The sequence below is a fragment of the Populus euphratica genome, unplaced genomic scaffold, assembly GCF_000495115.2.
Source record: "Populus euphratica unplaced genomic scaffold, PopEup_1.0 scaffold78.1, whole genome shotgun sequence".
NCBI classification, from domain to species: Eukaryota; Viridiplantae; Streptophyta; class Magnoliopsida; order Malpighiales; family Salicaceae; genus Populus; species Populus euphratica.
The window spans coordinates 397553-415473 of NW_011499867.1; the positions used below are offsets into that span (position 1 = coordinate 397553).

The 17921-nt window shown below is 32.4% G+C and overlaps 1 protein-coding gene across 1 annotated transcript; it reads left to right on the forward strand.

Moving 5' to 3' along the window:
• The first annotated feature begins 13957 nt into the window (after positions 1-13957).
• LOC105126338 (LOW protein: PPR containing protein) lies at positions 13958-17558 on the forward strand. Its single transcript, XM_011027172.1, has 4 exons — positions 13958-14427; positions 14798-15893; positions 16357-16485; positions 16770-17558. The coding sequence occupies exons 1-3, from the start codon at positions 14128-14130 to the stop codon at positions 16377-16379; spliced, it is 1419 nt and encodes a 472-aa protein (XP_011025474.1). The 5' UTR covers positions 13958-14127; the 3' UTR covers positions 16380-16485; positions 16770-17558.
• Positions 17559-17921: the final 363 nt, after the last annotated feature.

Consider the following 17921-nt stretch of genomic DNA (forward strand, 5'->3'; position numbering starts at 1 on the left):
TAATAAGTTATTTTCCAGTTTATTTTTTATAATATAACCAAATGCTAGAAAGTATTTTCCAGTTTATTTTTTATAATACTACCAAATATCAAAAAACAATTCACTTTTCAGGAATTCACTTTCCAAATGAAAATAACTTTCCTCAAACAAACGGAGTCTAAATAACACCTAAGACAAATAAAAAGAGGATCAAACTAAAAGAAAAAATAAATAAAGAAGAACAATTGTGAGATTTTTTTTTTAAAAAAAACCCATAAATTAATCTCATAAGTAATCAAGGGGGGTTGATAATTCCTTTACCTCGCAAGCGATGTTATCCATTAAATCTTTTCCCATTTATGTAGAGCTATGAATAAATCCTTACGGAAAATCTTTGATGACTTTGAAATTAATTAAACCCTGCACAAAAGAGAAATTGAAGAAAGCGTTCAGACGAAAATGCAAGTAAAGAAACAATTATAAGCTGCAACTTGGGTTCTGACTTTAGGGTTTAAAATTCACAGTGATTTCTGAAAATATTTTTTATTTTAAAATATATTAAAATACTTTTAAATAATAAAAAATACTAAAAATATATAAATTTAATATTTTTTTCAAAATAAATATAGTTTTAAAGTACAGCTGAAAAACACAATAACAACAAACCGGCACAATTATCAGTGAGGGAGAATCAAACAAAAAGCGTTTGCCTAGTCGCCTTTAGGGGGCCAGTGCTGCTTAGAAATTCAAAATCCCCACAAATTCGTGTAATTAATATACAATATTAAAATAAACAATAAGTTAATATAGTAATAAAAAGTTTGGGCTAAAAATATATAATTTTATGTAATTATTGAAAACCATAATATTTAAATGATCGAAGTGCGTGTAATCAAAAGTATAAATTTAATTTGCAAATACTCAACACCACATAGCATGAGTTGCTACCCTCTTATTCCTTTTGAACGAACGAATTCACCAGCGACAAAAAGCGAAAACATTATTCGGGAAAGCTATGGCATAAGCGACGCAAGGGAACTATCAAAGATTCTGGTCATGCGTGGCAGGCAGGCTTGCGAATCTTCGCCGATGTTTGGCAGGTGGGGGAAGAAAAGACAACGTGTACTTTCAAAGGAAGGCACTCTTGCTCTTACAGAATTGCCTTGATGATCACGGATAGGTAAATAAAAATGTTAATATATTCGTGTACTAGAACTCTTTTTAATGACGTATGCGTTCTTTTATTATTTCTAATTGGACGATCGCTTGGTTCAATTGACCGAGTCTTGCAAATGAATTTTTTTTTTTTTTACTGGATTTGCCATCACTTTAGCTACTTTAGCGGCTCGGCCAACCACTCAGGATTCTCGATTATTTTATTTTTTGATGTTAAGTGTCTAGTTCCAAGAAATATATGAAGAAAAACACCCCTGTAACTGTCCATCGAAGAAAATTTATGATCTGTTATGATGATGTTGCCAGCATCAAGTAAACCCTTCGTGTTCAAATTTCATTTGGAAATCTCGTTGAATTCTGAGAAACGTTTCTGCGATTCTTGAGAATTCATCAGGAGCCATTGATAACTTCCACCCACGACGACCTCCCATTTTTAACCAGGTCATGACGCATTCTTAATTTGTTAATTAAGACACCACGCTACTCATTTAAGGCTGTCTGTCTGGTTTGCGTTTCCTTTGTTTTTTTTAGGGGGGATGGGGGTGGTCATAAATGGAATCAAAAGAAAATCTCGAATATTCCACCAGAGAGGACCCAGATCTTATGAAAAAGACCCCAGCTTGTAGTTTTGTTCAGCCATTTGAGGTGCATGTTCTCGTGTAAATTAAAGAGATATCACAGTATTTCTGGACACCCAACAAGTTGTTGACCTACTTCTCGATCTCCCCTTAATCATCAACCTTTTTACTAGAACATAATGGATCTTGTCTCTGATAAGCTATAAAAAAAAAACCATGGATTTTATTTTTGTTAACGAATAGCCAACCTAAGAGCATCACCACATAGATAAAAATATTAATCCATTAGAAATATAAGTAGGAAAGAATATTCATTATTTAAAGAACAAACACGCTTGGGATTTCAGAATGGAAGATGAAAGCATCTTCTGGGTTCAGTAAAATAAAAGATTCAACAGATTTTTTCTGCAGAACATTAACTATCTTCCCTTATCTGTTCGTCGCTGTCAAATAGAATTGAGAATGAGCTCTCTTACGTCCAGTACCCTCGTGACTGCCTCTGGATTGCTGGCGCTGCTAGTGGCGCCGCCGCAGCCGCATCCGTGTTGGTGGGGATGGGGGTGGTTGTTGTGGTGGTCGTCAGCGTTAGGCGGCGGATGGTAGTACACGCGAGCAGTTTGTGGGCAATGAGAATGAAATCTTGCGGCTATTCGAAACATCTCCATATACTTTCCCCCCATATTCAGATCTTGTATGTGTATATTCCCAAGTCTCTCTCTCGAAAATATTATTTGCTAGCAAAAGAAACACAGAGAGAGAGAGAGACTAGAAAAGGAAAACGAAGCAGAAGATGAGTTGCTAGAAAACGTCCCACCAAACGTGAGAACCCATGAAACGGGAGAGGTAGCTAGGTTTGTGTTTAGGTTAGAAATAAGGCTTGTTGAATATATATATATTGGCTGGTTTTTGTCTATGTCTAGCTGGACTTCCCTTTCAAATGTAATATTACAATATATTTTATGCTTTGTTTCCTAATTAATTTCACATCTTTCATATTTATTTTGTTAGGTAAACCGTAAATGTACCTATTTGCATAATGTGCCCTCGCATTCTAGGAAATTCTATTATCGGTAGCTTACTTTTCTTCTTAGTCCTTTTTTATACGTTTCTATCATGGAATAAAATAATTAAAAATGTTACAGGCAAGCACATTATTTTCGTTGTTGTTTCGACCAGGATTTTTTGGAATATTAAGAAAAAACTATAACTGGATGTTGTCCTTGATGTTGCTGTCCGGGTAATAAAATTGTTTAATACACAACTTTATAGTATTTAATATATTTTCTAAATCATTCTATTTTCCTCGTAATTGTTTTGTACATTAATTGCGTTTATTGTCTGTAAATCAACTCATGATAAATGAATAATTGCTGTGCATTGTACTAGGATATCGCTTATAAAATATAAAAAATAATAATTCATTTGTTACTTGAATTTGTTTTTTATTTTTATATCCATGTTAATATATGTGAATTTATTTTTCGGTTTTTGTTTTGAAATACCCTTCTTTAATGCGTAGTTTACTTAGTATAAAGTGCATAGCATTTATTTTTTCACGAGTTTGAGTTTTAATTCAGTTACAATTTTTGTAGTTGGTGTAGTCACAGAATAATTAGTTAAATTATGGAGCAAGAAAATAAGTTATTATAGGACAAAAAAAAATACAATAGTCTGCAACTCCTTCATGTAATTATAGAAATCACCTTCGAAATTCATATATTTAATTACTATATTTTTAAATATATTCATAGCTTAATTAATCATTGTTGTCTATTTTATGCCTTGATTATTTTAATTTTTTATATTCCAATTTAAAAATATAAAAAAGGTGCGTAGATTATGCACTGTCCATGTCATGACCCATTTTTATCCCAATTTCCAATCCATTTTGATTTTTTTTTCCTTTAAGATTGGTGTGATTTAGTCCATTTTTAGTCATTCATTATTTTTGACACTTTCATTTATTTTATTTTGTGTAATTCTTTTATAATACAAAAATAATAAATAATAAACAAAAAAAAAATCAAGGAGTGGAGTGATATTGAGCAAAGAAGAAAACGAGATTAAGATGGTGAATGATCAAATTGAAGATTACATAAACAAGAAAGAATAATAAATATACATTATATTCCAAAAAAATTATAGCAAACATTTTTAAAAATATAGTTTTAATCACAAATTATATATGATCAAGAAAGAAAGGAAGAGATTATACATGCTCAATCAAGGAAACAATCAATTGATCTTTTGACCATCAAATCTTCAAATTCAAAATCTTCATGTATAATAATATAAAAATTTTCCACGAGTTTTATTTTTTATTTTGACAATAACCCCAACACTATAGAATGGCATGAGGCACGCAATAAAAAGCTTAAGATAGACGGAATTTTGGACAAAATATTATCAATTTTTGTATATATTATGGTGTGATATTTTATGTGTTGGGTTGCGTGATAACCACGAGAATAAGAAGCCGCCGGAAATTTATATTTCAAGGTATGAGAAGGTTTGAATCAATACCTTCACAAGATGGGTTGGTCTCGTCGCAAAATTAAATTTATGTTTGTTGACTTTGTGTGCATGATATTGATTTTTGTTTTACTATTATGTATTAAAATTTTGTTTGATTAGTATCATGAAATAAAATAAAAGGACTGCTAATTACTATAAAATTAAATAATAATTTTTATTTTATTTTAACCATTATTAATTACAATGAGCTCCTTGAGATGTCCCATGTCATAGTAAATATATTGATTAAAAAAAACCTGTTTATTTTTTTGTACCATGACAGTTAATTCATTTATTTTGATAAACTACATGATTAAATTATAATTAACTATTTTTTAAGAAATATCCTTTTACGTGACCAAAGATGTTTACTTTTACCTACAGGGGTCAAATTGAAACTCTTTATAGTAGAGGGATTCGATTTACTATATAATTATATCCGTCAATTGAAACATCGCTAAATAAAAAATGTGCTTGTCATGCGTAGAGCCACGCTATGTACATAACCAAAACGTGCAAGGACACGTGTGCACTCCTTATTGATCATTTATATCTTGACGCTTGCAATTTTAATTTTTCCATTTTCCAAAAAAAGAAAAGAAAACGATGGTGATAAATAGAGAAAAGATAAAGGGCTTAGTTGCAATTGCCTTCCAAGGAGGTGGGAAAACCGCGTTTTTTCCTTGAATGTTCGCGTACCGTTCGCCGCGTGGTGACCCGTGACTCCGGTTGTAAGGAGGTCAATGGTTGCATCGTCGTTCATTGATGCCCCTGAGCTTTATGCTAATTACAAAATCTCTCCATGTCTTGTTAGTCTCCTGGCTGCAAGATTGACGTCACGCGCCAATGACCCTCTGGGTGGTCACCGCCTCATCAAAGATGGATGGGAGAAAGAAAGATTTGATTGCAAATCAATCCCTCCAATTTGCGTAAATAAAGATATGTTTGTTATTTTTTTCTCATATCAGTTTATACATTAATTAAAATTAAATATTTTTTATATTAATCAATCGACTAATTTAGTTGTTCTGACAATTTAAAGGGTGCGCATACCTATTATCTCAATAAAATATATTTATAATAATAAATTATTCTAAAATTCAAGCTGAAAATGTTTAAAAAGAACCATCTTTTGACGTACAATTTCATCCTATTTTTTTTATTAAAAAAAAGCAGTAAAAGAAAAAAAATCTCTTTCGTCATCGAAATAATAATTTTAGTAATAAAAATTCTCTCCCGCTCTGTTCACAATTACGAACTCAGAGTGGATTTGCAAACATCAAACCACGAACATCTCCACAATTGAACACAATTATTTAAAATACGTCATCGTTATCCTCCATAATCACGAACCTCATGCTACCCTTTCACAATAAAACGAAGCCACTACGACACTACGTCTTTTAAAAAACACATGTGTTTTTTAAAAAAAATTAATTTTTTATCTACGTCTTTTAAAAAACACATGTGTTTTTTTAAAAAAAATAATTTTTTATCTTTTTAAATTACTTTAATAAATTAATATTTAAAAATAATTTTTAAAAAACTAAAAAATATTTTAAAATAAAAAATACATTCAACCACAACCATTATCATATTTTAAATATCTACCAACACCCATCTTTCTCTTTTGTGAACAGCGAGAAAAACGAGAAAAGGTTTGCTCACCAAAAGCAGAGAAAATCCAAGATCACCGCCACATTATAAGAGCTTTTTCTAAGTCTACCATAGTAAAAATCTTTTTTGAAAAAACAACACACTGTGACAGCATCCTTAAAAGAAGAGCACAATCTAGAACGCTACAGACAACATAGGGCGACTGACGAATCACGGGTCACTAACTATTCTCTCAGACTATAAAATGCACCGCACAGTTTTCAATAAAAAACAAAAAAAAAAGGAGGGAGAGAATGAAAATAAATAAAATACATGAGGTATATCAAAACCTCTATAATAAAATCACCCGTTTGATCGGTAATATATTGACAAAACAAAAATAGCAACATTAAAAAAATAAATTATCAACAATAAATAAAATAGGTTACAAAGGCTGCTCAAAAGATAAGCAAGCTCACTTAATTTTTGACAACTAAAATGTTTCATTTCAGTAATAATTAATAGTATTCTCTAATATAATTAAATTTATATTTTTAATATTTTTTAATAATATTGACAATAATATCATTAAAGCTTTAATATACCTTATTTTTTTATTTTTCTCTCCTTTTTCTTTAGATATAATAAGAAGACAAAAGAAAAATTAAAAAACAATATGAACACATTGAAGTTTTGATGATAACATTATTTATATTATTAGAAAAATCTTGATATAATAAATTTAATAATATAAAAAAATTTTAAATAGTAACACTAGCAGGCTAAGAAAATTATTCGAAAGCAAGTGAGCCTGATTCTTTTTAGATATTTCATATGTGCTGCACTATTTAATATTAGTGATTTTTTTAATATTATTAAATTTATTTTATTGAGATATTTTTAATAATATTAATAATATTATAATTAAAATTTTAATTTTAATACCATTCAAAGGTTTTTTTTCTCTCTCTTTCTATTTTTTTAACTGTAAACTGTGCTAGCTATATATAATTAAAAAAATAGTTAAAGGCACACACGACTCGCTACTCTTCAAAATGTTTTATTTTTTAAAATATTTTTTATACCGTATTATTTTCTCTATTTATTTTTATTTCCGTGTCAGACTCCACAGAAACTCAACATTATAACAGCACTTGACGGTCTGGGAATGCGCTCGGAGTGAAATAAATAATATCTATCATACATTTCCGCTCGAATATCGAGGGCGAAGAAACCCCCTTTTAGGCAACAAGGTAAAAATCAACGGTGATAACCCTCTATTCTATGCATGTGGAAGGAAATCTGAGTACTTTTTTTACAGGGAACCTCCTCGGGATTCTCACCACTCCTGGTTTTTAAGTTTTAAAGATAGTATAAAATGATTTAGTTACTACCATCAATTGATTATTTTACTTATCACTTCACATTAAAAATAATAAATTAGTAATTTTTTGTAATTTCAACACCATTTAAAAACAATTAGATTATAATCTTCGAGTTCTGGTTCTAATATGAATACCTGTTTTATTAGATGTGAAAAATAGATTTGACTTTAAGTGAAAAAATCAACTGAAAAAAGCAGAACAGGCTTTATTACTTGCCTGCTCGGAACAAAAGCATATCAGATGAAACCTCCCCTGGTCGATTACTGAAGGGAATTGTCTCGGTCTCCCATTTGAATGGAATTGTTCTGGGCCTCTGGGATCTTTCCGATTAAAAAACTAATAATACTTCAAGTCTCGAGCGGTCAGGACTGATGATCCCCTCGAATTAAAAAAATTCCTGGCACTTGAGGGCTTGGCGCAAACTCCAACCAATCCGAACCCGTTTCGTGAAGGAAAATGTTTCCATACATATACGCTTCGTTCTCTACCATCACTAGATCGCCCGGTTGTTAAAAAATATTTTTAAAAAAAATTATTTTTTTGATATTTTAAATTATATGTTAATATTTTTAAATCATGTACTAATATAAAAAATAATTTTTTAAAAATAAAAAAAATATTATTTTAATAAATTTTTAAATAAAAAATAAATATAATTATATTTTCAAACAGGGTAACCTAACCTGAATATAAATATTAAGGTGAAATTTAAAATTTTTTTAATTATGTTTTATTATAAAAATATTTTTTTTTGTTTATTAATGCTTTTGATATATTGATTTTAAAACTAATTTTTAAAAAATAAAAAATATATTATTTGAATATATTAATTTAAAATACTTTAAAAAAATATTATTATATTTTAAATTTTCTTTAGACTTAACTTGTACTGATGGGAAACTTTATTTGTATTAATTTTTATTTATTCAACGGCGTAAAAAATTGTTGTACAAGCAATATGAACATTAAAATTCATAAGAATCCCATTCGTCCAAGTTGAAAATTTGTAGTGATTAAGGTCACCACCTACTCTACGCCCTATATGAACACGTTATAATTACATCATTCTCCACTGGACTACAAGTCCTTCGAGTTCTAGGCTGCGAGGGTCAAAAGATTAACAATCAAGGCTGACGGTTTAGAATCGAGTTTTGATTTTTCCATCCCCGTCGGCGTCGAGTATCGAATGCAGCTGGATTTTTTTTCCATCGTGAAAACGAGGAGGGTCGGATTTTTCAAGGAATCTTCCAATTTGCACAGAAAATATTTAGCTCCAATAATTTTAATCCAAAATAAATAGTTTCCAAAATTAAAGGTAGCTCAAGGTTGTACAGAAAATATTCATAGATGTCCAGTAATTGAAATCCTGGTTATTCCAGCGACTTTGTTTGTTATTCCAAAAATTTAATGTGATTTTTTTATACATAACTTAAACTATATTATAATTAATTTTTAAATTTATTAAATATTTTACAAACTCAATAAATAAGTAAAATATCATAAAAATAATATATAAAAATTCAAACCTAGAGCCTAGAAACAAAAAAATTCTTATTAAGATCACTAAATCACGAAATTGGATGCTATTTTTTCAATCTATACATGCACGCATGATTTTATAATGTTTTTTTTTGGGGGGGATATTGTCCGTTTTCACGTATTCAAGTTGAATTTATAAACATATTTAATGTCCCTCGAGCAATGTATTGATATTTAAGGTTTTCTAAGACTTTTCTTCACTTGTAAGCCTAATTTTTAAAGGCTGTTAAGTGGTTTAGATTTCAAGATCTTTACTGAATCTGTTAAAAAAAAACTTAATTATCATGTTAAATTTGACAATTGAGTTTGAGTTTAATATCATTTAAATTTATTGAACAAATTAAAATTCTGATCATACTTGGTAAATTGACGGATGACATGCTAGCATGTCAGAGTGACAAATTCTAGCTGCTAATTTCAATGATCTGGGGGCCCATTTTGTAATGTACTGGCTAAACGTGGTCGTTTGTTTCTGGATTTGGGTCATTGAAATCCCTTGGAAGGATAAAATAAATCGCATATTGAATCTCATTCTTAATTCTAAGAGATCTGGGGCATTCGAACTCAAAACCGGAGGGCTTTCGGCGTTTGCTAAATTCCAGCCCGCTATCCTAGCAGATTTATACCCAAGAAATGCAAATGACAGCCGTGAGTAAATCCCAATTCTAGGTCTTCGGCCCATCATTCAAACCTGCAGAAGTTTTCGGTTTAGTAATCATCAATGGCTATCAGCTTATTGTAATTACCAGATTGCTGGCCCGCGACATGCTAAAAATGTATATTCAATAATCCGAGACTATTATGGTTAAATTAACTAACCCACAGCTTAGTACACGAGACCAAAATAACCTGTAAAATACAAAAGAAAATTGTAAAGTGAGAGCCCTAATAACTCAATGTTAAAGGTAAAAACGTGGTATAAAAAATGAAACAAAATAATTAAGGGTTAAATTAAAAAAAAAAACCTAAAAAGAGAATAAAAAGAAGTTATTGAAAGAATAAAGACCAGAACTTGATAAAAAACCAAATAAAATAAAATTTTGAGGGATGAAATTAAGAAATAAATAAATCAAGAAAATAATAAGAATATAACAATCAAAAGAATGAGGAAAAAAATAAATTAAAAAATAAATACAATAAAATTAAAAGGGATGAAATCATAAAAAAATAATAATCATGAAAAGTATAAAGCATATAAATAGAGCAATTTTAGGGATCAAATCAAATAAAAAGATCAAATTGAAAAAAAAATTCAAACTTTAAAAATATCAAAAGTCAAATAAATATTAATTAAAAAAATAAGATCAAAATGGATAAGATTCCAAATGGAATTTGGAAATGAGAAAAAAAAATAGAAGAAAGAAAAACATGATAGAGTTATCTAAAATAAATTAAAGATTGTCCTGGGATGAAGAATTCTTGTTTTTATAATAAAAAATACTACCTCCATTCTAAATGTATTATTTCATCTGACCTTCCACGCAAATTAAAAAAGGTGTAATTAATTAAACATTTTTAAATTATTTTGTATTAATACCCTTCATTTGAATCAAAACAACAGACAGAAATTCGAGTGAAATAATTAAACTAAGTTATAATTAGGGGTATAATAGTAAAACCAGGTGATTAATAATATAACCTTTCGATAATAGATAGTAGTTTTGGGATATCTCAAAATAAAAGGTGAACAATATCTTGGAGACGGATACAATAATATTTTCTTCCGAATATTTCCTAGCCTGCACAAACCCTCGCTCCATGCACTCCTCGGGACATTTAAGAGAGGGGGCGAGTTTGTAATTATATGATAAAATTAGTTGCTCTCTTGGTTATGTGATCTTTCAAATTGGCTTTCGAAATTCAAAGCCTGTGAATGAATCCCTTCCCGTTCCCAGCAAATTCTAATTATCCTCTGATTCTGTGGCCTTCCAGCTCTCTTTAAAGCCCGTCCTAGAAACTAGTTTATGATAAATGGAATTATTATAAACTGTATTCTACTGCTTTATTATTCATGCAAATGAGCACTTCTGGATAATGAACGGAGAAGACATGGAATTTACTCATTGCTTTCAACTGGGCTCAAGCTTTGCTTCCCATGGTGATCTCGAGATCAAGTGCTATTGATTGTTGATTTTAGTAAAATATATGAATTTATGTGCTCTATAGGATATCCAAACTTAAAACCTTGCACTGCCAATGTTTTGCGGACCACACTGGGTTCGACAAATGATATTTATTGCACGTAGCCTAAAGGTTATAATTATGTACCTCAGTTGTATCAAATTTATCTAGAATGGATAAACTCAAACATCCCAATCATAGGAAAAAAAATAAAAAAGTGTGGAGATCTCAAGACTTCTCTCTGAAGAAATGGTAACTATCTTGTATGCAAATAGATGGAAGCTCTGGGTGCCAAAGGATTTCTGTGGCGTCAAAAATCTAGATGCCAATGAATTTCCGCGGGAGATAAGAACTCGTATTTCCATACTAAAACTGTGACATGACAACAGAAGAATAAGATTAAAAGCGCTGTAGGACAACAGTCACCGGTGGGTTTGGGACGAGGAGACTCTGAAACGGATGGCAATGACTTCTTATTGGAAACTGTTCTCTAAGAAGGATAGTACAAGCTATAGTTTTCCAATTCGAGGAATATTTCCAGTGATAGAGCAGTTCCAGATAAATCAGATGATTAGTCAAATTTCAGACGAGGAGATTAAGATAGCTCTGTTTGAGATGAAACCATTTAAAGCACAGGGCCAGATGCAGGGCGGAGCTGAGATTATTTGATAGGGCGAATATAATTTTTTTAATTTATTGTACATAAATTATAAAAATAAAAAAATTACATGATTTACTTTTATTCAAAGAGCTTACAAACATATGATGATATTGGTATAATGCATTCTTTTATCAGACTCAATGGAGGATAGTGGGACATACGGTGGAAGGTAAAGTGGAGATGTCGAGGGTTAATCATTCCTCCGGTATTGTTACCAAAGATTACTAAACCAGAGTTGCCCCATCAGTTCCGCCCCCTTGGCCTCTGCAATGTTATCTCTAAAATTTTGACCAAGACTCTGGTGAATCGGCTTGAGAATCTGATCCCTAAACTGATTAGCTAGTATCAGAGCAGTTTTGTTACAGGAAGACAAATAACAGATAGCATGGTGGTGGCTCAAGAGGTTGTTCATTCTATGCGTAATCTGAAAGGGAAGAAAGTTATCATGTCCATTAAAGTGGATTTAGAGAGAGCATATGATAGATTGAGGCGGGACTTTATCAGAGACACTTCAGTAGATATGGGGCTCCCAAGAAGACTGGTGGGTCTAGTAATGCAGTTTATTGAATCCTCTTCGCTAAGAGTCCTATGGAATGGGAGGCCGTCTGAAAGCTTCAATCCTTCAAGAGGTATTCGTCAGGGGGGTCCACTCTCCATGTATATTTGTGTTGCGCATGGAAAGACTGTCCCAGCTCATTTGTAAGGAAATCAGTTCTGGTGCTTGGAGGCCTTTCACAATAGCAAAAGGGGGTCCGAATAAATCTCGTTTGTTTTTTTGTAGATGACATGCTTCTCTTTGCTGAAGCAAGCTACAGTTTGTCTAAAGTTGTTTTGCGATGCTTCGGGGCAAAAAGTTAGTGCAGAAAAAACCAAGATTTGCTTTTCCAATAATGTTAATTCCTCCCTAGCTAGATCCATTAAAGGTAATGGATCTAGCGGTTTTACTGTTACAAAGGATCCAGGGAAATATTTAGGAGTTCCGCTTTTGCTTCAACGAGTGACCAAGCAAACATATAGATACACATCGGAAAGAATGCAGCAGAAGCTGGCGAGTTGAAAGTCCAAGAATCTATCACTCGCAGGACGAATTACGTTATGCAAGCCCACACTATCCGCGGTTCCTCTATACCCAATGCATTCATCGCTCTTGCCTGAAGCTACATGCAACGAGATTGAAAAGATACGTCGCAGGTTTATTCGAGAGGAGAACGAAGGAAAAGAAAGGGTCCACCTAGTCAGGTGGAAAACAGCGTGCAAGTCGAAGCAGAATGGGTTTTTATTCCTTCCAGTTTCATTCTTCTAAGTCACATTAACGTTGTTTTTTTTTTTGGTTTACATTCCTTATGATTTGCATTGTGTCGCATGTGCTTGGTTTTTAAGGATTTTCAAAGATGGATTGGGTTTTGATTTCCCAGATCAGAGTTTAATGGCGTTGAAAATAAAAATTGACAGAACGAGGACTAGACTTGACAAAAAACAAAAATGTTCCAAGTTAGATTTTGAAGCTTAGTTAGATCCCTAAAATTTCACCTTTTCTATTATTTGATTCATGTTTTTTTAGTAACTCTCAAACTTTACCTTTCTCTCCCTGAATATTGAGATACAAAAGAGAAGGTCATCGAATAATTTTGAGAAAAGAAAAAAATATTTGAATGATCATATTTCCATATCAATAGATTTATCTTCTTTAAAGAATTTTAATAAGATAGTGCATGCTGGAAAAAGGCGGATCATATATATATATATATATATATATATATATCTATTAGTGTTTTAAAATTGAAAATAAATTTATGAAGATTGTTATAATGTTTTTGAATTATTTTCAATTAAAAATGAGTCAGAAAAAGATTTTAGACTTATAGAAAATTAAACTTTGATTTTCCGATTAATAAATGCGATTAGGTCGCATGTAAAAAAAAAATAAAAAAATAATGGCGGGTGCTCCTTCAAAAAAAAACATTTCTAGACATAGAGATTTGGGTGTTTTTTTTTTTTTTTGAATAATTAACCAGGGGTGTGGATGGCGAAGCAGGCACTCAATGCCGAACTTTTTTTTTTCATTGATTTTTAATATTTAAATATTAATTAAAAACCCTTTTTTAGTTTTTAAACTGTTTGACTTAACTTTTATTTCCCCCGTAAATGGTTATTGATCTTTTAAATTTTTTTATGTTATAATATTTTAAAAAATATTATAGTTTTTATGAATTTTTTTTCTTTTTATATTTTATATAAATAAATTATATTTTATGAATAAATTATAATAAATAAATAAATAAATTTAGTAACAAGAATTAACCTCTAATATAAAAGAAATCAAAATGCATAAAATAAAATTGATAATTGGTGTAAAATAATTGTATTTGTATCTATCTTATCTTTCACTTAAATTAGATTCTGGCTTGTTACCTTCTGCTAAAATGCGCTCACTTCTCTCTTATCTTCCTTCAGGAACACCTTCATAAAATTTCAAAACCCCAGCTGTCCCTGACCAGTAACCCAGACATCTAAAGCCTCAAATTCCTTGAACTCTACTCCCGGCGCATTGCAGCCACAACCCCTTTCCTTCACTAACATGAGCTGGTCACTCCCAATCTCCACCCCACCTTCAAAAAACCTCTTAACAGGATCCAATGGAAACCAAGACCCACAATTTCTTACTATCCAATCCTCTAAATGGTGCCCCGACCCAACTTCAACTGGGCTTCAAAGACATTCCAAGAAGGAGTTGTCTAGGATTCTAAGAACTGAAGCTGCTATAAAAGCTATTGAACAAAAAGCCAACTCCAAGAAATATAATAACCTGTGGCCTAAAGCTGTTCTAGAAGCTCTTGACGACGCTATAAAAGAAAACCAATGGGAATCTGCTCTTAAGGTTTGTGGGTTTTTTTTTTGAAGTTTTGTTCTTTTTATTGTTTTTTAGTTATTTTCATGTTTTATAGTATGTTGATTTTGGTTTAAGGTCTGCTGTGTTATGTTTCATTTGAGTTATGTCGATGGTGGTTCGTGTGTGCTTTTGTTCTCTGAACCAAGTTTGAATTAGTGATATTGCTATACAAGTGCATTAGTCTATCAAGAAAGTGATTAACTTTCCGTGATCATGGCATTATACGATGGTTGTTGAATCCAAGCAATACATTTGGCAATGTCTAGAAACTTGCTGGTATTTTATTGATATGATTACTGACGTTTGTGTTTAGAATGCATGCATATATTCTAAAATAAAGTCCGTGTCTGGTTTTTAGATTTTTGAACTTCTTCGTAAGCAACACTGGTACGAGCCGAGAACCAAGACATACACCAAGTTGTTGATGATGCTTGGCAAGTGCAGGCAACCTGAGGAGGGCAGCTTGCTTTTTGAGGTCATGCTGTCTGATGGCCTCAAACCTACAATTGATGTTTACACTGCTCTTGTGAGTGCTTATGGAAAAAGTGGTCAACTTGACAAGGCGTTTTCTATTGTTGTTGAAATGAAAGCAATCTCTGAATGCAAACCAGATGTGTATACGTATTCCATACTTATAAACTGTTGCATTAAACTCCATCGTTTTGACCTTATTCGAGGAATTCTTGCTGAGATGTCATATCTAGGAATTGAATGCAGCACTGTTACGTACAACACAATCATCGATGGATACGGTAAGGCTAAAATGTTTGAAGAAATGGAGAGCACATTGACAGATATGATTGAAAGTGGCAGCTCTGTTCCAGATCTTTTTACATTTAATTCCATCATTGGGGCTTATGGGAGCAGTGGGCGGATAGACAAGATGGAGAGGTGGTACACTGAATTTCAGTTAATGGGTCTAAGGCAAGATATTAAGACGTTCAATATCCTGATCAAATCATATGGGAAAGCAGGCATGCATGGCAAGATGTGGTCTGTTTTGGAATTCATGGAGAAAAGGTTCTTTTCTCCATCAATTGTTACTCATAATATTATCGTTGAGACATTTGGAAAGGCCGGGGATATTGAGACCATGGAGGAATACTTCAGCAAAATGAAACATCTGGGAATTAAGCCTAACACCGTCACTTACTGTTCTCTTGTTAGTGCTTACAGTAAAGCTGGGCATGTAATGAAGGTTGATTCAATTCTGAGGCAGGTGGAGAACTCTGATGTGATACTAGATACCCCATTCTTCAACTGCGTCATCAGTGCCTATGGTCGAGCAGGTGATGTAGAAAAGATGTCTAAGTTGTTTCTGGGAATGGAAAGGAGAAAATGCAAGCCGGACAGCATCACCTTTGCTACCATGATTCAAGCCTACAATGCGCAAGGCATGATTGAAGCTGCACAAGGCATGGAGAATATGATGATTGCAACCAGGAAGAATTCAGGTATGCGTGATGGCTTCCCTACTTTCTAGTGATATTGTTTGTTTGTCTATGCAAATTTTTCCTTTTCAACTAGTTAGTTCAAATTCCTGCTCGTTAAATTTAACCTCTTCATGTTAATTTTGGTATTTTGAACCATTCTATTCCAGTTTGTTTGAATGTGATGGGGAGAACTTGTGTGAAAGAAATTAGGAGCTGAAAACTGTTTGGGGTATTATTGAACATGATTTAAGCTGTGCCTTGTGAGAAAAAAAAAGTAGCTCCTACCCAGGTAGAGGGATTTGAGGAGGAATACTGTGTTACCTCTCAATTCAGTGGTTATGCTTCAATATATGTGAAGACTACTTAATGTTTAATCCGAAAGAGCTTGTTTATCATGAATTTTAGAATTTTTTGTCATGATAACGTTCTTTAGACAAGATAAAGACTTATGGATATGCTTTACTGCTTTCTCATGGGTGCTCAGGTACTAGGTTGATTGGAGCCTAGCATGAGGGTTATTGTGGAAGAGCAACATTCAAATATAAGACAATTAAATGTCTGAGGTGATAGTTTGGGAAGAAATACTTATTTCTCATGACCGCTTCTGTTGCTGGTGAGTACGGGCTTCCTAACACAAGTGAATTGTACAAAAAAATGGACACACAAGCACGCACGCACAGACATTAATTGAGGTTCAAGGTATGTCGCCCTGAAACACTTATCTGGAATAAAACATTAACTAGTTACATTATGGAAGATCCGACACCCTGTCACCCCTCTGACCTCTGAATCTATGCTTCCTTGCTTCATGAAGTGCACACCGTGTTTTATTTTTCCTTTTCTGGTTTCATTAGAATCGCTAAATTACTTAATTCTGCCTTCACGTATCTGTGACAGGGAAAGTTCCTGCTTCTTACCATGATAGGAATTAATACACACCTTCAGTTCTATAATATCTGTTGCATACGGTGGATGATCCAATCAGCATCCTCTACTTCTGGATACCAACCTTTGGTGTTTCCCTTCTGTATCCGAAGGGAGGTACTCGGGATCCAACATATGAACCGTGCCAATAATGTGAGCTTGACAACTTTTGGTGCAGTCCTGCTACTCGACATGCATCTACATGCCTGACAAGCACCTGGTTTTTTCTGTGCGATCGCCCTAAGGTTCTTGCTTGTGCAAAAAGCACGGATATTCTATTGGTACGCATCCACAGATTTTCCTGCACGAGAAACACAGAAGATATTGTAGCCAAGCAGGTTTTGGGGGTCGCTTGAGTGTGATAGATTGTCACAGACTCAGCCGCTCGGTCCATTTAGACACAACAAATCACATTGATAGTTGCACTAGATCCGTTTGTTACAACTGGTTAGTTTAGAGCATCCAGATAATTTGATTGGCCTGGTCCACACTCAAACCATTTAACAATCACTCCCTGAAAATTTACAGTGTAGAAATTAGTCTGGTTGTAATCTCCAATTATCTTGCTATAAAGAAATAAAAAGGAAAGACAAAAGAGGAATGTAGACAAGGGAAGGATAGTATGATGGACATCGTTGATATTTTTTCATGGTATTGACAATTTTTTATTTATTTGATGCAATAAGATTATGAATAGCATGTAATCTAATCAATTTTGAGGCCGATGTCTTGTCCGGTTTAGAATGGGACGCCCATCATTGAGCAATTTGATTTCAGGTGTAGGAGGTTGGTGATAGTATTGCTTGTTCTGGTTTCTGCTATCTTCAATGGTATTAACTATGGCTGACCATTCTCGTGATGGAATATTTTGGTTCCAAGCAAACCGTTCAACATAACTTTATATTTTAAAATTATTTTTAAAAAAAAATAATTTTTTCATATTTTTAGATCAGTTTGATGAGATGGAGTTAAAAATCAATTTTAAAAAATAAAAATATATTATTTTGATGTATTTTCAACTAATAAATTATAAAGTAGAGGGTTATGTTAAAGAATAATATAAATTATATTTTAAAAATTTATCTCATAGTTTAAACTATTGGGTTAAGATGGTTTTTTCACATG